This window comes from Gracilinanus agilis, chromosome 3, assembly GCF_016433145.1.
Source record: "Gracilinanus agilis isolate LMUSP501 chromosome 3, AgileGrace, whole genome shotgun sequence".
Taxonomy (NCBI): Eukaryota; Metazoa; Chordata; class Mammalia; order Didelphimorphia; family Didelphidae; genus Gracilinanus; species Gracilinanus agilis.
Window position 1 is genome coordinate 171,083,362 of NC_058132.1, and position 22,917 is coordinate 171,106,278.

General features: G+C 39.7%; 2 protein-coding genes across 2 annotated transcripts in view; one reads left to right on the forward strand and one right to left on the reverse strand.

Annotated features, from left to right (window-relative positions):
- Positions 1 to 11,631, forward strand: part of MED17 (mediator complex subunit 17) — a 33,470-nt gene extending 21,839 nt beyond the window's left edge. Inside the window, exons 9-12 of the mRNA XM_044666221.1 lie at positions 2,460 to 2,597; positions 4,742 to 4,859; positions 10,088 to 10,247; positions 11,211 to 11,631. Coding sequence (XP_044522156.1) covers positions 2,460 to 2,597; positions 4,742 to 4,859; positions 10,088 to 10,247; positions 11,211 to 11,419 — 625 coding nt within the window. The 3' untranslated portion in view covers positions 11,420 to 11,631. The remainder of the gene's footprint in view (positions 1 to 2,459; positions 2,598 to 4,741; positions 4,860 to 10,087; positions 10,248 to 11,210) is intronic.
- A 7,566-nt stretch (positions 11,632 to 19,197) lies between these two features.
- Positions 19,198 to 22,917, reverse strand: part of VSTM5 (V-set and transmembrane domain containing 5) — a 27,860-nt gene continuing 24,140 nt past the window's right edge. The window contains exons 2-4 of the mRNA XM_044666223.1: positions 20,063 to 20,389; positions 19,802 to 19,942; positions 19,198 to 19,241 (exon numbers count right to left, since the gene is read on the reverse strand). Coding sequence (XP_044522158.1) covers positions 19,198 to 19,241; positions 19,802 to 19,942; positions 20,063 to 20,389 — 512 coding nt within the window. The remainder of the gene's footprint in view (positions 19,242 to 19,801; positions 19,943 to 20,062; positions 20,390 to 22,917) is intronic.

Below are 22,917 nucleotides of genomic sequence, written 5' to 3' on the forward strand. Positions count from 1 at the left end.
TTTATTTTTAATTGAACCTAAGCCCCTGTAGGGAAGGGGCTAACTTTCTTTTTTCTTCTTTTCCACTGTGCCTTTCACATAATAAGCACTTGCCTAAGGCTTTTGAATTGAATTGGTGTCAGCATCATTTGTTGTGCTAGGGCCCTAGCAGCTAAATGAAGTGGGCACATTAGGGAAGTTCTTAGGACTTTGCATTTATGTTCTTGTTATTAATATGAAGGCATTAATAAGAATTTTTCAAATTGCTAATTCCACCTGAATATTTTTTCTGTGAAATGAGTAGGGTAGTAGTAAGGATCCTTTACCCCATTTAAATTTGTAATTGTTATTACAGTCTTGGAAGGGCATAGTGCTTTGGAAGGAGAAAGGTTAATTCTGATAGTTTCCTTGTAATCTTAAGGGTATTGGAAGAAGCAAGATATTTTCACACACAGAGGAACAATATCAAGAACAGGAGTAAAGGATACAAGACTAAATCAGAAATATTGTAAGCAAATGAGTTCTATAACCTTTTCTCAGGTCTCCATAACTGCTTTTTCCTTGTTCTTTTTGATTTCTGCCTTACTTCCATTAAAAATTCTAGCTAGGATCAGACAAATCATAAACAGAGTCTTTAAGATTTTGATTTTAGTGTATCCAGCTGATTAATGTCTTTAGATATATTTTAGCTTAATGGTTGTGTACATCGGTACTTTTCTAGCCAATGTCGGAATATCAGAGGGTATATGTAAAATTGAATTAATCATCTCTCAACTAAACTCACTTGTCTTCCCTAATTCTCCAGTGTCTTTAATGGCACTATTATTATCCTAATCAACACTCATAATTTCTTGGTTATTTTTGACTTCTCTTTTATTTCTCTCATTGAGTAAGTCAGTGGGACCAGTTTATTTGGTTTTCATATTTCCTGCTTCATTCCTTTCTAACTAGTCTGCTGCCAGACTAGTTTAGGCCTTTATTACCTTCTACTTTGTTTATTGTGATTACTTTCTAATAGGTCTCTCTAACTCCAGTCTCCTTTCCACCTCTAATCTAACCTGCATACTGTTGCCAGATTAATGTGCCTAAATACTATTCTGATCATGTCATTCAGTTGATCAAAACCCTTCCATAGCACATTATTACCTACCAGGTAAGTCAGATTCATAGTCTGGCATTCAATAACTTAATTCAAACCTATTTTCCCAGTTTTATTTCATTTGTATGTATTCTGTGCAAGACCAGAAAACTGTACTCTTCAGTTCTTTCCCATCTCTTTAGCTTTACTCAAGTTGTTTCCCATATAGTCTCTTTTCCCATCTCTGTCTTCAAATAACCTAGCTATTTTTCTAGATTCTTCTCTAATATAGACACTTTCTCCCTGAAGCCCTTCTTGATTCCTGGAAGCTGCATGTGATCACTCTCTAATCTGAGTGCTTAGTACTTTGTACTTTTGAGAATTCAATTCTTTTGTATATTAGTCTTGTTTCTGTTCATGTCTTATCAGCACTACTCAGTTTTAGTTAAGTCTTTTGATTACAAAGTCCTTTGATTGGTTTTAATTTTTTTTCCCCAATGTCTAGCATACCCTCTTGCTTTATTTTAATTCTTTCCCTTAAAATCCTTCAATTAATTAATTAATTTAGAGTATTTTTCCATGGTTACATGATTCATGTTTTTTTCTCTCCCCTCCTCCCACTCCCCTACCATAGCCAACAAGCAATTCCATTGTGTCATTGATGAAGACCTATTTCCATATTTTTTATATTTGTATTAGGGTGGCCCAATCATATCTCCATCAACCCATGTGATCAAGCAATTGTTTTTCTTCTTTATTTCTACTCCCACAGTTCTTTCTCTGGATGTGGATAGCATTCTTTCTCCTAAGTCCCTCAGAATTGTCCTGGATCATGGCATTTGTTTTTCTTCTTTATTTCTACTCCCACAGTTCTTTCTCTGGATGTGGATAGCATTCTTTCTCCTAAGTCCCTCAGAATTGTCCTGGATCATTGCATTGCTGCTAGTAGAGACTTAGTTACTTTAGATAATAGGCATAAAGATGCAGCTTTTAAAATTTCTAACTCTTAACTTATTTTGAATAGAGCAAATAACAATAATGTCCCTCTGATAACTTAAGAAGTACTTTTGGAATTTGTGATGATTCCATTATAAGAAGGAAAATTGAATCTTGTTTTGGTCTAAACCAGTGATAGGCAACTCTTTTGAAGTTTCATTGTATTGTCAGATTAGGAATAATGTTGCCGGGCCAGATAGAATATTTCAGGGAGCCACATCTGGCCCGCGGGCCGTAATTTGCCCATCATTGGTCTAAACATGTCTGTGTTCTGATTATTGTTAACTTGAAACACCAAAATGAAACCATTCTTAATGTCATTTAATATAAAAGCATAAATGAGATGTAAACTTGTTAATATTTGAGGTGATGATTTAAAAAATTTTTTTAATCTTTTGTTTAAAAGGACTGCCCAGACTCTTGACTCTTTAGCAAGTCGTATCGAGGATCCTCAGATACAAGCTCATTGGTCAAACATAAATGATGTTTATGAATCCAGTGTGAAAGTTTTAATAACATCTCAAGGCTATGAACAAATATGCAAGTAAGTATTGTATGGTAATCTTCTATATTTGTCGAATTGCTTTTATATATTGATATGTAGTTTTTTGTCTATTGGAAGGATTTGACTTTAGATAAATTAACACCTAGCATAACTAAGGTATTTCTATGATGAATGTTAGAATATTTGCAGGGATCGAGATGAGCTTGTTCCAAGAAGCACATTTTTTTAAGTTTATTGATGCTTTGTAGGTAAAAAAATTTCATAGTTCTCCTTCTGTTGTTCTCTGAACTTTACATACTGTTACCTCATTGATTTCTTGCTTTATAACAAAGTTAAACAGTTAAGTTAACTCATCTACGCAGTGACAAGGCAAAGTAGCAAATGTATCAGTCTACACCAGTGATCCCCTGCCATTCTGCCAATAAGAAGGAAATGTGCTTTACTTCTGTCTTCTGGAGTCAAGATTAGTCTTTGTATTGAATCTGAAATAGGCTGCTTTTTAATGATTCTTACATTTACTCTATTGGAGTCATATATTGTTCTCCTTTCTTCACTTTTTATCCATTTTTACAAGTCTTTCCATGTTTCTTTGTATTCTTCATATTCATTATTTCTAATGTTGCAGTACTATTACATTACATTCATATGCCACAATTTGGTAATCCCTCCCCTAGTCAATAGGAAACCATTTTGCTTCTAGATTTTTGCTGTTAGAACAAGTGCCTTTGTGGAGATATAGATATACCTATCTATCTTTCTATCTATTATACCTACTTTTCTTTTTGTATGTAACCCTCTAAAGGTATATTGCTTGTAGAGGTATTTTTGCATCAAAGGACTTGAATAATTTAGTGACTTCTGACTTTTCTCATATAAATTATTTTCCAAAACGGCTATAGCAATTCACAGAGTCTCTAAGACTGTATTAATGTAATGTCTATGTTTCCTCAGACCCTCCAACATGGTTTTTATTTTTGATTATTATTCAGAGGAAGAGTGTTCGGCATAGTCAATTCAGAGGTGACTTTAGGGCTGGGAAGACTTGGGATCCAGGTCTTCCTGTTGTCACATTGATTTGGTGACCTGAGGCTAATTACTTAAGTAACCTTTCCCCTCATTCTTCTCTTAATCCTCTATAGCCATGATGGTGAACCTATGGCACGTGCACCAAAGATTACATGCGGAGACCTTTCTGTGGGCAGGCTGGGCTATCCCCTGCAAAGTTGCTCCGTTCCCTCTTGCCACTGTGCTTCCCCAGTGCTCTACATTTACTCCTTCCCCTGAGCTGAGCACTCGGACCACACCCCTCCCTTTCTTTCACCTCTGCCTGGTACTAGGGGCTGCAGGGGAAGAGGGGTGGTCTCCTCTCCCAACACCAGGGCCAGCCTTACCTCCTAAAAAATTCTTCACTTTCTTCCTTCCCCACCTGCCACCAGTCTTGGGGGGGGTAACCTTGCCCCCCAAAGACTCACTGCACTCCCTCTGCCCCCTGTTACCACCTCCATGTGGGTTGCAGCCCCACAGGTGGACAAAGATCCCATGGCCATAGGAGGTGGCACCCCCCCCCTTATACCCCATCCCCAGAAGGGAACTGCATAGGAGCTGGCCCTGCTCTGAAATGCAGAGTTGGGGGCACTGTGTCTCTGAGCCGTCTACCTCCCCTTTCCCAACCTTGCCCCACCTTCCAGGCCCATTGAAGCCCAGCAGCAGCCCCCAGGGTGGCTGGGTGCAGGAAAGGGTCTCCATGGCTGTAGGAGGTGGCTTCCCTAGGCTTGTGCTAGCTGGGAGCCCAGCCCCTCACACCCTCCAATGCAGGATGGTAGGGCATGACACACAATTGGGGGGGGTGGGGGGATGGCATGGCATGAGATCCCTAAAAGGTTTGCCATCACTGCTCTATAATCTGGTTTTAGACTTTATTCAATTCAAACTACTCTTTTCAATTCTAAGACTAGCCTCTTAATTGCCAAATCTAGTGGCCTTGTTCATTCTTTATGCTTCTTGACTTCTCTGCAGTCTTTGATACCGTAGTTCACCCATTTCTTCTGGATATTGATTTTTAAATGTCTTGATAATTAAAATTTAATACAAGTAAAGCTTGTAAAGCTTTTCTAAAGAGATTGCCTAAATTATGTATAGTTTAGGTTTAAACATTTCTTATTTGTGTGTTATCTCCTATTAAGGTCCATTCAGCTGCAGTTAAATATTGGAGTTGAACAGATCAGAGTTGTGCACAGAGATGGACGAGTAATTACATTGTCCCATCAGGAACAAGAGTTACAGGATTTTCTTCTGTCTCAGGTACTGTATGTGCAGTGAAGCTAGTTTTTTTGTTTTTTGAAACTCAGACACCATCTCCATTGCTAGATTTCTTTCTGCTTCTATACATTTCACAGACTAGATCATAACTACCAGGATTAGAATTAAAATGCAACAGATGGTTTTGAATAATAGCAGGCAAACATTTATATTGTTTTTTTTGCTGAACATTCTGCTAGGTATTGTTTTGATTAAAAATGATGAGGGCCGAGATCAAGAGGAAGAATAGTATTTTAATAAAAGCCATGCTGATAGAGATAAACTGACCACGCGCCTGTAAGAAAAACTATTCCAACCTCACCTCAGCCATTTACTTTCCTCTCTCCTCGAGCTCAGGTCACTAAAGAGGAAGTTCCAAGTCACTACCCCCTACTTAAAACAGTCCCTCACCTTTAATACGTCATCCAAAACAGGAAACCCATGAAACCCGTTGGACCACGGGAAATGTAGTTTTAAGGACCCCCACAGGTCCACAGAAGTTTGTCAAACACTATATTGAGGTTCAGTCCTTCCAAATAGAACCCCAGGTGATTTTAACTAACACATTACCCCCCTGTGATCCTTTGGGAGATAAATCTCCCCAATGGATCAGGAAAATATAATCAAATTAGAGTTTACAATAATTTAGAGATAAAAGGGAGAAAGAACAAAACCAATGTTCGGTACATTGACAAAAAACCATTAAGGAGGCAGTCCCCCTTTCTGGCATAAACTGTCCATTCAAAATAAATGCATCCAACCCCATAGTTCAGATCAACTGCGCCCCAAAGTTCAAATTGGATCTTCATGATCCAGTGAAGGCTTTTCAGACATCTTCATGGTGTCTTCACCAAACAGGTTCGTGGTCTGGATTCTTAGGGAGATGGCAAGATCCTTATCTTGAAATTATTCTCAAAGAATTTAAACTTTACATTATAGATTACAAAACATACATTTTCTTCTGAGAATTAACATTACCCCCCCTGAGTTTACTTCTAAAGGAGTAAAAATTGACTTGCAATATAGATTATAGTTCAGACATAATGATTATAAAAAACTTAACACATACCCCCCCTGAGGAAAATATTTAACTAACACATTATTCCCTGAAAAAGTCAGCCAAGGATGCAAGGCTAAGTGAGTCATGGGGGTGCATGAAATCAATTGGCAAAAGAAATAATAAAAATATAAAAAGAATAAAATTCAAAAAAAGAGAAAAAATTAACTTGTGAATGAAATGTAAAATGTGCAAAAAATGTAGGGGAAATAAACAGGCCTTTGATTCAAGGCCCAATGAAAGCGATTTAAGCAGTTTGCTATAACCCATTTAGGGCCAGGACTACAGAAAAATTGCCATTTACCCTCTCTCTCTATATATAGAGGAATAAGGGAAATGCCTTTCTTTGATCTGATTTTTCCCTGCACCTTCTCAGGGAACGAGCCATTAAATGATAGCCATCACTAAAGAGGAAGTTCCAAGTCACTACCCCCTACTTAAAACAGTCCCTCACCTTTAATATGTCATCCAAAACAGGAAATCCATGAAACCCGTTGGACCACGGGAAATGTAGTTTTAAGGACCCCCACAGGTCCACAGAAGTTTGTCAAACACTATATTGAGGTTTAGTCCTTCCAAATAGAACCCCAGGTGGTTTTAACTAACACAGTATTTAAGTTCAAAATTTAGGTAAGACACTATGCTTGCCCTAATTAAACTTGTAGTCTAGAAAAAAGGATAATATAGTAGGACCTTATTTTATGCAAACTTGACACACATGAATTCAGGTATATGTGATTGGCAATTGAAAAAAATAAAGGCAGAAAAATTAAAAGAAAAAAATTTTAATTACAAACTAAGTTTGAGCCATTTTCCCAAGTGGAATATAAAGTCTCCCAGCAGTTTGCCCAGCCGTGTTCATTCTCACTCTGAGAAGCATCAGTGCGAGTCATTACATTGTTTTACTCCAAGCATTAGCTCCCACATCATTCTTTGTCTGGAATTCTTGCTTGTACCAAGTAATGTCCTTGTCAGAGCAGTGCTTCTTTGTTTCATTAACTCTATGTAGTTATTACTACATAGTCCTACAGTCCCAGAGCACAAGAGTAGTAAAGTACCTCTTGATAAACTAAGTAAAAGTGTAAAGTGGCCAAGTATTTTCAGATAAAAAATAAGTAATGAGGTCTCCATTATATGCAATTTTCAACTGCATGAAGGGTCTTAGGTTGTATTGGTCATGTGAAATAAGGTCCTTCTGTATGCCTATAACAGTGTCGGCAAACCTATGGCACGTGTGCCAGAGGAAGCTACTCCCCTTCCCCTTTCCATGCACCTGAAGACATTTTTCCTGCCACCCACTTCTCTGCCCAGTAGCCCAATGGGCGCATTTCCTCCCTCCCCTGTCTGGGCTAAGGCAGGTGGCTCACATGTGTTGTGAGAGTTGCAATTTGGGAACTCAGTCTCTAAAAGGTTCACCATCACTGCCCTACAGCATAGTAAATGTATTTAGAAAACTTCACAGTCCTTGTGAGGACAGAGTAGGGAGTGTTACCAACCAGAGGAAATAGGGAAAGTTTCCTAGAGAATATAGTTTTTCAGTTAGCTTTTAATGAATGAGTAGAGAGTACAGAAAATAAAAATGAGGAGGAAGAACATTCTAATCATAAGGAATAGGCTAATCAAAGGTACAGAGGCTTAGGTGTACATGTTTGGAGAGCAGTATAAAAGGCAGAAGGGAGCTACTGAAGATTTTCTAGCAATGACATAACCAGATATGTATTTGAGAGATTATTTTGGTAGTAGCATGAAGGATGGCTTGGAGTAGGGAGAAAGTGGTGAGACTTATAAGGTTATTGTAGTACAGGTAGGTCCTGAACTAGGGTAGGGGTGATGGGAAGAGAAAGAAATAGAGGACAGAGAGGATATATAGCAGATTTGGAACAAACATGATTTAGTTCCTGATAGGATATAAGAGTTGAGGCAAAGGGAAGAGTTAGAAAGGTCTTGTGAACATGAGAAAAATGGTTAGTGGTAGTCCCACAGAAAGAAGCAGTGAAATCAGGAAAACTGGATTTTGGGGAAAGATGATGAATTTAATTTTTTATCTATCAGTATAGTTTGAGATAATTTACATGTACATGTGCTGTAGAGAATTAGAGATGATGATGATTTGGAGCTAAAAACCCTAGTTGGTTAGGGCTGAAGATGTGGGTTTGGGAGTTATCTGCATAGAGGTGGTGGTTAAATAAGTGAAATGAATGAAATTGACTGGGGAGAAGAGAGGAGAGGAAAGGGCTGACTCTTGGAGAATAAACATTAGGAAGTGAAGAGGGTGATAAGACAGGAATGATTATAGAGGCAGGCAGAGAACCTGGATAGTATGGAGTTTCTGAAACTGAAGGAAGAAGAAAGTAGGAGTATTAAAAGAATCTGAGGCCTCAAGAAAGGTAGGCACTGAGAGAAATGTAATGATGATGATTTGAAAGGTTATTGGTAATACCTAAAAGAATAGTTTCAAGAAACCTGTGGGAGCATAAGTTCACTTGCAAGGAATTGAGGAGAGAAGGAAATTATCAAATATTGACATCAAGTAGCAACTATTTCAGGAAATTTAGTAATAAATGATGAGTAGAAGGGATTAGAATTATATCTGGATAAGATAAAATTGATGAATGGAGGGTTTTTTTTTGGATTGGGGGACCTGTGCATTGCATTTTTATATGGGAAGGAGCCATCGGCAAGGCAGAGAGATTGCAGATGTATGAGAGAGAGAGAGAGAGAGAGAGTGCGAGCGAGCAAGCGGGCATGGCGGTTATATGATCTCATCAAAGGTGCAAGATCATAACTGGAAAAAAATGCCTTTTTAAGGTAGTCTCAGGGCTATGACCTTCATTGTATTAGCTAATTATTCCTGGAAACTCAACTTTAATCCTTTAGAATTTTAAAAACTATATATGATGAGGGGCTTTAAGTGGCCCAGTGGATAGAGAGCCAGGCCTAGAGATGAGAATATCTGGATCCAGATGTGGCCTCAGATGTTTCCTAGCTATGTGACCCTGGGCAAGTCACTTAACTCCCATTGCCTGGCTCTGATTCTTCTTCCTTAGAATCAAATACATAGTATTGATTCTAAGATGGAGGGTATGGGGTTTAAAAAAAAAGTGTGTGTGTGTGTGTGTGTGTGTGTGTAAATGGCAAATGTCTCTTATTTTTTGAAGTTTCAGGAGGAGATTATTCACATAGGGGATTAGGAATTCATTGCCACACATTTGTGGAATTGTGGTGTAAGTGAGGAAACTTACCTTAGCCTTGATCTTCTTTGAGAAGAATAGGGCTCTAGTGCTATCAGTATGTGAGTTGGGAGTGGAATAATGTTTTTAAGAATTTATTTTTGGGTTGGGAAGTGGAAATAAAAGATAATTCAAGAAATGTATGAGAATTAAAGATAGCATCATCAAATATATGGAGTCCTAGAGAAACAAGAGCTTGAATTTTTTTAGTCCCTTGTTTATGTTTTTATATATATATATAAAACATCTATCCAATCCAAGTGCCTACTACATGCAGGCACTGTGCTAATAAACACTGGGGATACAATGAATAAAAAGTCCTATCTTCAAGGAGTTCACAATGTATTGGTAGATGGGGCTAGAGGGTAGATTTGGTAATACCTGGTATCTTATTTTGAGGAGTTGAAACCAGGCAAAGCAGCAGATGCATAGTGGAATAAGCAATAGTGGTTTCTGCCCTCTTAATGAAAGGCATTGGAAGGAGTTTAGTACTTTATCCTCCAGCCCTCCCAGTAGAGCTGAGAGGAGGTTAAGGGAGAGGTGTCAGTCAAGCCTTGAGTTGGCAGCATGGTGATGAGATTAGAGGTGATGAGTTTATCCTGGGAAGGGGCATCTTATGCAGTGGAGTTGACCAGGGCAAATAACATAGTGTTATAACAGACAGTGGAGTGGAGGATAACATATAACATCCTTATTTTTGGCTCAGTGAATTTACTTGTCCAGTGTTTATAACAAGTACTTTATATCTGTCCTTATCAGTGTCCATCTTCAGTTTTGGATTCCTAGAAACAAAGGCCTTTTATGTTGAATTCCAGAAACAAGAGCCCCTTTTGTGTTAACTTGCTTTGAGTGATGCCTAGCAAGTAAATAATTTTTCGAAGCCTAAATTAAAGTAACTTGAACCCAGTTATTACTCATTTCCTTCTTCCCTCTCTCCCCTACAGATGTCCCAACATCAGGTGCATGCAGTTCAGCAACTAGCCAAGGTGATGGGTTGGCAAGTCCTTAGTTTTAGTAATCATGCGGGGCTTGGTCCAGTGGAAAGTATTGGCAATGCGTCAACCATAACCGTGGCATCACCAAGTGGTGACTATGCTATTTCAGGTAATAATTAAATTATTTGAGCTGACCTTCGTAAAAAGCCTAACTTTGTTATATTGCTGAACATTTCTTAATTAGTGCTGTTTTTCTCTAGTATTTATGTTGAAATCAATTATGTTATTTATTAGTCAGATCATTAATAATGTGTCTTTCAAAATGGCTGTACAATGTTCTAGCCTATGCTATTTAAAAATCTTTTTTTGGGGGTGGGGATGAAGAGTATACTAAATGTAATCATCATTGTGTCTTCACTGCAGTGGTGGCCATTTCCAAGGCTAAATGTTTGACTTTAAAGTTTGTATTGCTGGATATGTACAGAGCAATGTGGGTTCCAAACCCATGAGTGACAATGGAGTTAAGTTGTTCACTTTTTTAGGGCAATTTTAACTTTATATCAGTCATTTCTAGTTTCTGCACCAGAGATATGAAAAATTATCAGGATATGTGTCTGTTAATGTTTTTCATTTAATTTTTTAGTGATAGGAATTTTTAAATGCTCCCTCCATTCTCTAAACATAGGGTGAAACCGTACTAAGGTTTACAAACTAAAAGCCATTCTAAGAGAATGTTTCATTATATAGCTACTACAAATACCATCACCTTTATAAAGCCAGGACTCTTAAGGCCATGCTTTTGCCCTTACAATTTTTTAAGACAGTTTAGTAATTCTTTCAGTTAACTTTTGACATAATGATTTCTTTTACATTTTGTACTGTTACTGAGCCCTTCTAGCTTTTCCCATAATAATTCTGTATTGTTTAGATTGTTACTATAAGCTTTTTTTCAGTTGGTGGTTTATTTAAAAATATATAGAAAATCTCACTTTTATTGGCTGGGTTGGTTATTACTGTACACTTTTTATAGTACTTAAGTAGGAACACTACCTCTGTAAACCGATGACCATGTTTATAATATAGAAAATATTGCTACTGCTGATAGTCTCATACACATTGTTTATGTCCATAGTACGTAATGGCCCCGAAAGTGGCAGCAAGGTGATGGTACAATTTCCTCGAAGTCAGTGCAAGGACCTCCCCAAAAGCGATGTGCTGCAGGATGGGAAGTGGAACCATCTCCGAGGACCATTCAGAGAAGTTCAGTGGAATAAGATGGAAGGCCGAAACTTTGTGTATAAAATGGAGCTGCTTATGTCTGCACTCACTCCTTGTTCATAGAGTGGCTTTTCCTAGAATGTTATTTTTTGCTTGGGTTTTGACTGTAAGCTAATGAAGGGAAGCCTCCATATGAAACATTGTTTTAAAAATAAAATAATTGGTGAATTTTCATAACATTTTAAAGTTGAAAGGCACTTCATAAGTGTACATTGAAATGTGTAATATGTTCATAAAGAGCTGTGATGTGACCGGTATTTTTTTTTTTTTTTAAATAAACCTGATTAAAAATACAACTTGTAACTTTGGCTATGCTTTTTTCTTAAACTTAATCTTAATCTTTGTTTATTATCAGACACACAGTTATACCTGCCCTAGAATCCACAAGTGCTTTCTCAGATCCAGGGACGCTTTTCTCTTGCCTTACTGACTTTGCTCAGGTAAACATGGTCTAGAAAACTAAAAAAAAAATAAAAATGAAAGAGGTTTAAGTATAAATGTAATTCTTTTGCAAATGATTGTATGGTAAAAAAAAAACCTATTGTGACACAGCTTTATTCCAAGATTAAGTTCTACCCAAAGTCACAAGAAGTATCTGCTCAAGGAACAGGTAAGTGAGTCAGTGGATAGAGAGCCAGCCTGGAGTAGGGAGGACCTGGGTTCAAATTTGACCTTACACACTACCTAGTCATGTGACCCTGTGCAAGTTGCTTAGCCCTAATTGCCTTTTTTCTTACTTCTTCTGCCTTGCCATTCCTTCTGCCATAAAACAGATACTTATATTGGTCCTAATACAGAAAGTAAGGACCTTAAAAAACATTCTGCTATATGTGTGGAAAAGCAAGCCATTATCCTCCAGAGAAGGGGTGGAAGCAAAGGGCTGTTGTGGTTTCCACACTAGTGACCCCACTAATGCTTCCCCGTGGGCCCCATTTACCCCTACAGAGTCTGGCATTCTCAGAGCATCTCCTATGGGCTGGGGGGAGGAGAGCCGAATAGGACGGTAGCCAGGGATTCATTCATTCATGAACAGTTCTGAATAAGGGCCCCACTCTGTACCTGAGATGATGCAGCAGCAGCAGCTTGTCCCATAGAAGTTACCAGAGACCAGCATGGCTAGCATTTGAGGTGAGGGAAAAAAAGAACTCCTTAGGTTACAAGAGGCTAAAACCAGTCTTTGCCATCACTATCTTCTCATCCATAGGAGCTGAAGAAGTCTCCTTAGGGCTTCCTTCTGTTCAGCTGAAATTCAAAACCACAGACGGTCTTTAAGAGACACTGGAGACCATTGACTTCTAGGGTGTTCTGCCCAGGAATCCCCTCTAGCACATTCCCGACAAGTGCTCACACCCACATCTTTGGCTTGAAGACCTTTTATTCCTGGAGGAGTCATTCCACATTTTTTTTTTTAAACACTTCACTTAAGGCTATATATACTAAATATTGGTTCCAAGGCAGAAGATTGGTAAGAGCTAGGCAATTGGAGTTAGGTGACATGCCCTGGGACTGTTTTAGGAAAAGTTAAGATGTGTAAGTTTGTAGATGGACAGTAGAGGACAGGATTCTGGAATCCTGGGAAGAGCTGCTGTTGGGTAGAGACAGGTCTAGATGTGTGGCTTTTCTCTCTGAGGTGGACCAAAGGAGATTAGCTATTTCCCTGTGGCTTTTCTTACTGCTTTATCTCCCATCCTACCTGCTGCTTCGTTATCCTGATTCCCTGTGGCTGTGTTTTGATATCTGCTGTGTTCCTGTGCTGATCCTGTGACAATTGACAGCTGAGCATGAGACCCAGCCTAGATCCTTGGATCTTGGTCTATCTTTGGGCCCTGCCAGACTTACACACAGATCCTTTCCTTAAATTATCAAAAGTGGGGGTTTAGTTTTAGCTTAGCCGAGTACAGGAATTTGGGGTTATTTAGAGAGGATAGGAGTAGAATAGGAAAACCACTCAGAAGACATCTGTAAAGAGATTTTTAGATCTGGGGGGTGGCGTAGGTAGTTAACATTAGATTTAGTTTATCCCAATCCCTTCCAATCTGTCCCTAGTTTATTAATCCAACTGTTATTTCATATTTTAGTGGTCTCTGTGTGTCATCTCAGTGTCAGGCTCTGCCTGCATTGGGCTTGGGCGGCCTTCCCAAAACCAGTATTTTCTTCTGTTACTGGCCCTAATAAACATCTAACACATCCCGCAAAACCCACTTAATATTTCAGGACACACAGCTAGGGAGTGTCACAGGCCAAATTTGAACAAGGACTTTAAATTTCTAGATCTGGCTATCCATTGAAGCACCTAGCTGCCCTAATCGTTCTTCTTTTAAATAGCTCTTAGAATCAGAAAGTTTTTCCTTATATCAAGACTAAATTTGCCCCTTTGCATCTCTGCCTTCTGTGATAATTAGATTAAGTCTACACTGCCCATCTTTAGATTTAATCACCAAAGGTGAGAGCACCTCCAAATCTGGGAGGTCCTAACTTGAGTGCTAGAGTGAGTGACAACTCAGAATTGACTGACCACCCCCTAGATGTTCTATGAGAAGCATCTATTGTGATTGGACACGAAGGCTAGGGGAAGGCACAGGAAGTGACGCATAAGTGACCCCTTTAAAAGAGGGAGTTGAGTGAGTGAGAGGTCTCCAGTTGAAGAGGGTGTCTGGTAAGGGATCTCTTCTGGTTTGTGGAGGAGTGTTGGAACACTGAGACCCCAGTGAGACTGCTTTAAATATCTTCTTTGAATTCCACGTGGTGAGTTTAAAGACTGACCGAATCTTCCTGAACTTCTCTTAAGAAACTTCTTTAAATAGACTCTGTGAATGAGGTTTTGCTTCATTCACCTCTGGGCTTTTGGCCCTCTGACTCTCTGCTGAGGGTTAATTAGATCTACCTGGATTAATTAGAGGATTGTAGTAAAATACCTAGTGCGTTAGATTCTTTATTTCCTTATTTCCTCTCTTTTCTTAATTGTAAATAAACTTCCATAAAAGTCAATTTGACTTGAGATTATTCTTAATTGAAGATTGATAATAGTGGCGACCATCTTTTAATATATTGAACCCAAAAGATCCTCTTCCCCACCCTTACACTTCCATTTCTCCTTATTCTTATTAGGCATCTAGATATGACTACAGTATCTAGTTGCTACAGTGACTAGAAGCCTGGACTTGGAGTCAGAAGTCTTACTAGCTGTGTGATCTTGGGCAAGTCACTTGACCTCTCAGCCTCAGAAGTTTTTTTATCTGTAAAATGGAGCTAATAATAGCATTTTATTTTCACAGGGTTCTGTGAGGAGCAGCTGTGTCTGTCTGTCTCTTGGCCCTTTTCCAGAGATTTCTTTCTAACTGTTTAAAGACAGCTTTTATGCTTCCATCCACTCTATATCCCCAGTTCTTTTAGATCCTTGATGGCATGATCTCAAGGCCCTTTGCTTTACTGGTTGTTCTTTGGATGCATCTGAACACAGGTATGGACTGACTCAGAGTACAGCAGAGATTTACCTCAACAGGCTTGGGCACAAGGCCTTTCTACAGCCTAAAGCAGCAACTTAATACAAAATCCAGGTCTGACTTTTCCTGCATTTCCACACTTGGCCGATCCTAGCTAACTGGTGGAGGAAAGAAGCTGTTGGGTATTTTCTTTGTGAGGCTCTAAATCGGGAATCTATCATCAGCAAGACTTTCCTTTGTCCTAATTGTCTCCCTTTTTCTTTCAGAGCCTCCCTTGCACTTCTCTGGCCCCAAACTGTACCAAGTAGGAGCAAGACTGAATTTTTTCTTTTCTGATATTTTCCCCCTATGTGCCTACAGTTTGCTAGACACCCTTGAACGAACAATTGGGAGATTTCTGACATCCTGATAAAAAGATTTCCCAGCTAGCTTATTTCGTGTACTGTTTCAGCACATCTTTATCTACTGGAATACTCTTTTCAATTCTGGCTACCACATTTTAGATAGGATTGTATAAGGATAAAAAATAATAAGGATGGCATCTCCCAAATTTCATTCTTACAATTGAGAAAAGTAAGTGGGCCAGGCCTGGTGTGAGTCAAGGATAATGCGGATAGCCAGAGAGCTCCTTTTGGGACCTTTGAACCTGAGTTCAAAGTGGAGCCTTTCTATAGCCCGTGAGGTGGCCCAGTGGAGAAGGTACTTGGCCTGGAGGCAGGAAGACCACACATCTGATTTGACCTCAGCACTTAGTACCTCTGATTTTGGGCAACTGACCTAACCCCAGTTACCTCAACTGCAAAATGGGGCTAATAGTACCTGTCTCTCAGGGTTGTTGTGAGGATCAAATGAAATCTCAACAGTGCCTGGCCCACAGGAAGCACTCTACAAACGCTTGCTGTTATTAGAGAGAACACTGAGGTTCAACACAGATCCATGGATGCAAAGACACGGCTGTTATCCATAGAAGACCGGACTAGAATTGCACAACAAAAAGGCAACGATGGATGAATTGTAGTTTGTTCAATAACAGGTTTACAAATGGTTATTTATATAGGAAAAGAAAGAAAATCTTGAAACCAACTTCATTTTTATTTAATATTTTGACAACATTGCTGTTCACTTTAGAATTTCTTATGCAGTTTTGCTACTCAGTACATGCATGGTAAAGCCAACAAGTAAAAGGCAGTGCAGCAGAGCAGACAAAATATGAGACTCCGAGTCAGGAAGACCCGAGTCTTTGTATTGCCGCTGATCCTGTGTGAGCTACGGCAATAATTTTATCTGCTTTAACCTGAAACTCCATAGCTGGAAAATGGGGAGGATGATGCCTAGAACAGAAATATCAGAACAATCCTGAGTGTGTCCAGAACCAGAATAAAGTGGGATTAGAAAATATTTAACAGAATAAATAAAAGAATAATAAAACATAAACACATTTTAAAACAAATCAATATTGAGCCTGCAGTAATCCTTACGTACAGTTTAGTAGACTCCTTTTGCTATTTTTTTCTCTTAAGGAATATATTTATTTGGTTAATCAGTTGGAGATCCGATTTTAGGTTTTATTTCCCTCTAGCACAGTTCTGCCTTTTACAGTATGGAACAGAACATGATTTGATTCACTTTTAATAGCTAATCTCTAAGACAATCTTTTCCTTTTGTGGGAAGGGCAGAATTCTTTCACTAGACAAAAATAGGGATATTTTAGAATGCTAATAGAAAGCTTAGAATGGAAAAAATTATGGACATGGGCACCTGAAACAGGGTAAATTCTCCCACATTCGTTATCCACCCTCTCTCCCCCCAGTCAATCTTTCCTTCCAAGAATTCCGGATATCTGAACTGCTGGCATCAAAGGCATTTTTCTGTTCCCACAGGTTGCTCATTGACAATAACTAGTTCTTGATTTTCTCCTCCATTTTCTGCAATATCCCCCATTCAAGGATTTAACAAGCTTTTACTATGATTCTGCCATGTTCAAGACGTTAGGATATTAAGAGAAAATTTGGGGATATTAAGAGAAAAATGAAATAGCTATTGTCTCCAAGGAGCTTACAGTCTCAAGTTCCAAGCTGAGGAACTCTTGCTTGTGATACTTCCTCTAAAGAACTAAGAGCTTTACAAACTTCCAGTGCTTCTGCTTTATAATCTGGCTATGAGGTAGTTTGGGATCAAAGTATTTTTTAATCTTGTTTAGCAGAGATAGAGAAGAGAATGAAATGGAGGCCAGTAAAGCAGTAAAGGAGAGTCCATAACTTTTGTTTCCAATTTTTTTTTTAAACTCTTACCTTCCGTCTTGGAGTCAATACCAAGACTCCAAGGCAGAAGAGTGGTAAGGGTAGGCAATGGGGGTCAAGTGACTTGCCCAAGGTCACACAACTGGGAAGTGTCTGAGGCCAGATTTGAACCTAGGACCTTCCATCTCTAGGCCTGGCTCTCAATCCACTGAGCCACCCAGCTGCCCCCTTGTTTTCCATTTGTATTACTGAAAACAAGCAATCTCCTATGAATGAGCTGTGTTCCAGATGGAACATTTGTAATTTGGTCCTTTTGAAACTGGAATGCATTTTCTTCTAGAAGCCACGATAGGGATCATACTTAATGTGCCTAGGATAGCCCACAAAAGCTTATTATTATTATCTAAAAAGTGAAAGATAAGTATTATTTAGAGTTCTGTGACCTGGGATCTGGGGCCAATGTAGTCCAAAAAAGAAGAAACAGAGGAGCTTTCTTATGTTAGCCATTTAGGTTAACATAAGAAAATTATTAAATTATTAAAGAACAAAATGATTAAATAAGAGGTTTATTTTGGACATCCCCTACCTCCCTTTCCATAACTCTTCCAGCTGTGGGTCCCTTTTTCCCTACTAGAGGGCTTCAGTGCCCTTCTGTTTCCTCAAGCTTCCCTACCTTCTTTTCATAGCTTCTTGGCTTCTTAACTCCTAACTTCTCAGACTTTTTTTTTCTACATCAACTTCCATGACTTAATGAATCAAAGCATCTCAGAGTTGGAAGAGTCCTCAGAGGTCAGATGGTTGGTTTAAAAGTTGAAAGGGACCCTGAGGCCCTCTAGTTCCACCTCATTTTACAGGATGTTGAAAGGTTTTGTCCAACCAATAAGAATAACCTCTACCGTCAGCCCTAGTTAAGTGGTTATCTAATCCCTATTTAAAAGAGATAAGGAAAACTTCCCCTCCACCCTGAACACTGAATTGTTACCATAGTTCTCCTGACATCAAACTAAAACCTGTTCTTCGGACTTCCACCTTCTGCTCCCAGTTTTTCCCCTAAGGTCAACAAATCTAATCATTCTTCCCCATGAATGGTATTTAAATGCATGAAGATAGCAGTCATGAGGCACCCATATTTTTTCTTCTCCAGGTGATACATTCCTGGTTCTTAGAGGTTGAGTTATATCCTTATGGGATAATATTCAGTCCCCTCATCATCTTGGTCACCCTACTCAGACCATTCTAGCTTGTCTTTCCCCAAAATGGTGCCTAGAACTGCACAAAATTTTCCAGAAGCTCTCTGACAAAGACAGTATGATCATCGCCCCTGTTTTGAATGTTATGCAGTTCAAAATTGCATTTGATTTCCTTTTTGACTTCCAAGTCACCCTGCTGATTCATGTTGAGCTTTTAGTCTATTAAAACCTCTCAACAACTTGGGTTCTGGTCGGGGCAGGGGAGATGGTGGTTCTTTGTATGTGTGGGTCATTTGAAAATTCCAGACTGCCTATATTTTGGAATAACCTTTTCAGGGTTGATACAATGGGTACAATCTGTCCCGAGTGACATGGTTCCAGTGAAGCATCAGATTATTGGCTATATGGCTATAATGCAGAAAAAAAAAGCAGGTTCTGTTTCTGGCACGGATGTGTTCAAAGAGAGCCCATGGTGTGCAAGTACACAAATGGGTAGCTGTGCACATACCAAGTCTGTGAATCACTGCAGGGTTTCCGATAGGATCCTTCTTCCTGTGGCCCCGTTTCTACACTCAGAGCATAGCATGAGGAGGGCTAGCACGGGGCCACCCATGTCTTAGGCACTGATTCTCTCCATCTTTATTGGTATTTTCCTTCAGAGAACATTGTCTGTGGACCATCAATGGACTCAAAGTATAGCCAAGTAGAGTCCTTGGCTCAATCTCTGTTGTAAAAGCAGTTTAAGGGCAGGAACTGATTGATGTCCCATTCCTCCAGGGTATCATGTGTCCTTGGAGGATTATTCTTCAGGGATGGAGTACTGTCCTGGGGAAAAAAAGATCTGGACAAAAACATACCCAGGCTTCGGAAGGGGGCAGGGGTGGGTGCTGAGTTTGGTTTGCTTGTTTTATTTAAAATCAAAAGTCTTTTTTCTCTTGAGGTAGAAATGTCCTTCAGCCCAGATAAGGCTAACAGTCAATATTTTGTAGCTCAATCTCTTCAGTTGTGCTTTCTGCAAATGAAAAGACATAATAATCATGGGAAAGAGGTAGTGTTGTAGAGTGGTAGAGCTGCTCTTTTGAGTCAGGAAGACCTGGGCTCAAGACTTGCCTCTGGCACATACTGGCTTGTGTCACTTAACCTCTTAGTATGCCAGGCTGTAAAGTTTCAAAGAATGCTCTAATCTGATATATAAAAAATAAAATCTTAGGGGCAGCCAGGTGGCTCAGTGAGAGCCAGTCCTAGAGATGGGAGTTCTAATCTGGCCTCAGACACTTCCTAGATGTATGACCCTGGGCACTTAACCCCCATTGCCTAGCCCTTATGATTATTCTGCCTTGGAACCAATACACAGTATTGATTCTAAGATGGAAGGGGAGCGTTTAAAAACTAATACTAAATCCTCACAAGAGATAAAAGAATTTCTCACCAGGAGCTCTCTATACCAGTGAAGTCATATGTGTTGGATCCAAAAAATTACCTAAAAACTATGGGATGCCAGAGGTGCCCACTGAAACTGAGACTGTCCTAGAAAACATGCAGACTCAATGATCTCAAGACCAGGAGAATTACCTTTCAGTTTGTGTCTCCTCTTCCTCTGGAATTTGTATGAACACTTATTACAGACCCACATGAGGCTGATTAACACTGTGGCCACAGTACCCAAAAAAGCCAGGACGACTGCCACAAAATGTAGATCTTCGTAGAGAATCTCTAGGGGGAGGACGAGGGAGGGAAGACGGGGAGATAATTTCTCTTTAATAATATGAAGTGTGCCCCAAACACATTCCCTGTTCAATTAGATGTGGGAGAATCCTTTAGGGGCCTCCTTACCAGACACGTGTAATACAATGGTGCCAAACTGGCTGCTTCCGAGTCCTTCGGTCACAGTGACTGTGTAGTAGCCTGTGTCCCTCACGCCTACCTTGAAGAGCTCGATGGAGCCATTGTCGTAAGTACAGACTCGATTCTTGTGGCTTTGGGAGATGTTGGCTTGGTTTCCAGGTTGCCACTCCACGATCTTTTGCATCCCCCAGTAAGATGTGTATTTCCACTCAATGGTAGGCACGCCATGGCAGGAATAGTCGATGGAGAGGACAATGTTTTGGGCCACAGTGGCATTGATGTTGGGCTGCGGAATGGTCAGTGATACTCCCTGGCCTGCAACATGAAAGAGGGCATTTGGGAGTTGTGAGGATGCATCTAGGCTGATAATGGCTTCTATTTAGAGATAATACTCTAATTATGAAGCACTTTACATACATCATCTGGCTTGATTCTCACAACCGCCTTGTGAAATAGGCTGCACACATGTTACTGATCCTTTTGGAGACAACAAGTTCAGGGAAAGACTTGGCCAAGCCCAAATGGTTAATAAAGAGAAGGGGCAGAACCCAAATCCGGGTCTCATGACCCTTGAGTTCAATGCTCTTCTCCCTGGGCCAGAACACATCACAATCAGAACAGGTGGTTGAAGATGCTGATGACAGTCACCAAAATATCCCAGTGGGTCCATGTCAATCCAAAAGTATGTGATTTATCAAGGTGTGTGTCCACCCTTGACCAACAGACATCACAACCACTCTGTTTCCTAGGAGACAGTATTCAGGAGTTTCTGTGGCCAAAAGAATTTATCCTTTGGTGGCCACCTTTCAAGTGATTAACTTTTCCGAACTTAGAGAGGTTGGTCTTCAATAAACAGACATGTAGTTGTTGGGGATCTATAAGAGAAGCTCTTCCAGCTCCATAGGACTTGTTAAACCTTGTCACTCTTTAGCCTAACCCTTGAGATCTCAGACTGACCTCATGGAAATTTCCATACTCTCATGAGTCATTAGAGGGTGCTTTTAGTGGAAAAAAGGGAAGTAATCTTTTGGCAAAATTGTGAATTATAAAGTGTTTTTTTTTTTTTCTGAGGGGGAGAGGAAGGATATTCTTCCTTTGGTTTTAAATCCCACCCAAGCCCCTTTTTTGTTTCAGGAGTCTTTGTCACCTTTAGGGGTCCACTCCTTCCAAAACCATTAAACCTAAGGCAAGTCACATATACTCAGTCTCTGGACCTCAGTTTCTTCATCAGCAATTGACCTGACCAAAATTACAATTAATTGTTTGGAAAACCAAGAATTTAACCCAGAGCTTCTGACTCTGCTTTTTCTACTACACCACACTGCAAATCCTGGTGGGATGGGATAAAAATGAAAAGAGAAAGACTTAACCCATGTCAACACAAATAAGGAAAGGCAAGCTGTTTTCTGATGATGACAGTGAAGCTGGGGATAAATGCAGATTTAGAGCTTGGTGGAATCAGGAAAATGATTTAATCCAACCCTTTCCCTAATTTTACATTTGGAGGAAGTAAGGCCTAGAGAGGAGAAATAATCTGTCCAAGGTCAAACAAGTAGTAGGTAGCAAAGCCAAGATTCAAATCTGGTTCTACTGACTCCAAATTTTCCATTATAGTACTGGGATGGCTTTGAACAATTAATAAGGTAATTCCTAGAATTGGGACATATTTTTCCCCCACTTCCCCTATGCCATTTGCTTATGAGCACATTACATTATGGGGGCAGCTGGGTAGCTCAGTGGATTGAGAGCCAGGCCTAGAGACAGGAGGTCCTAGGTTCAAACCCGGCCTCAGCCACTTCCCAGCTGTGTGACCCTGGGCAAGTCACTTGACCCCCATTGCCTACCCTTACCACTCTTCCACCAAGGAACTAATACACAGAAGTTAAGGGTTTAAAAATATTAAAAAGGAAAGAAAGAACATTACATTATATCTGTTTGTTGTTGTGTAGACCATAAAAAATGAATGTGGTTTCTAGGCAATTAAATTGTCTGTCAACTGCTATAGCAGCTGACTTAATAAGTAATCCACTCTACTGTCTTTGGGAGACTGTGAAATCACACCAAGACAATGCCAGAAAACCACCCTACATGTGCCAAATTCTTTGTATTTAGACCCATGTCTGATTCTGGTTCAGGGTTCTTTGTACTGGACCAATCAGTTGGACAAAGAAAAAAGGATCGGGAAAATTGGTTGTGTTTTACCTTAAAATTTTAGCAGGAAGAAGATGCAGTGGTTTCTCACTTATTTCCCAGAGGAGGTGATAATAATATAATTACTAGCATTTATGTAACACTAACATTTGCAGATCAAATTACAGATGTCATCTCATGTGACCAAAAGAACTACTCTGTGAGGTAGAGGCATTTGTTCTCTTACAGATGAGGAAACAAAGGCTAATGAAGGAAGGGAAATGATTTTCAGGGTCTCCCAGGTAGTAAGCTCCTGAGGCAGTCAAATCTTCCTGACTCCAGGTTCAGCAATCTAACTTCTGCAGTTGACAAACTGCAGTTGGTAAGGAAATATTGGTAATATCAAACTGCAGTTGGTAATGCATATTGAAGAATTAGATAGATGAGAAAACTTAGTGAAATTGTGTGTGTGTGTGTGTGTGTGTGTGTGTGTGTGTGTGAGAGAGAGAGAGAGAGAGAGAGAACGAGAGAGAAACAGAAAAAGAGAGAGTGAGAGAGAGACAGAGACAGAGAAACAGAAAGAGAGAGAAAGGAAGACAGAAGCAGAGACAGAGACAGAGAAACAGAAAGAGAGAGAGAAAAAGACAGATAGAGACAGAGAGACAGAGAGAGACAGAGAGACAGAGAGAAACAGAAAGACAGAGAGAGAGAGA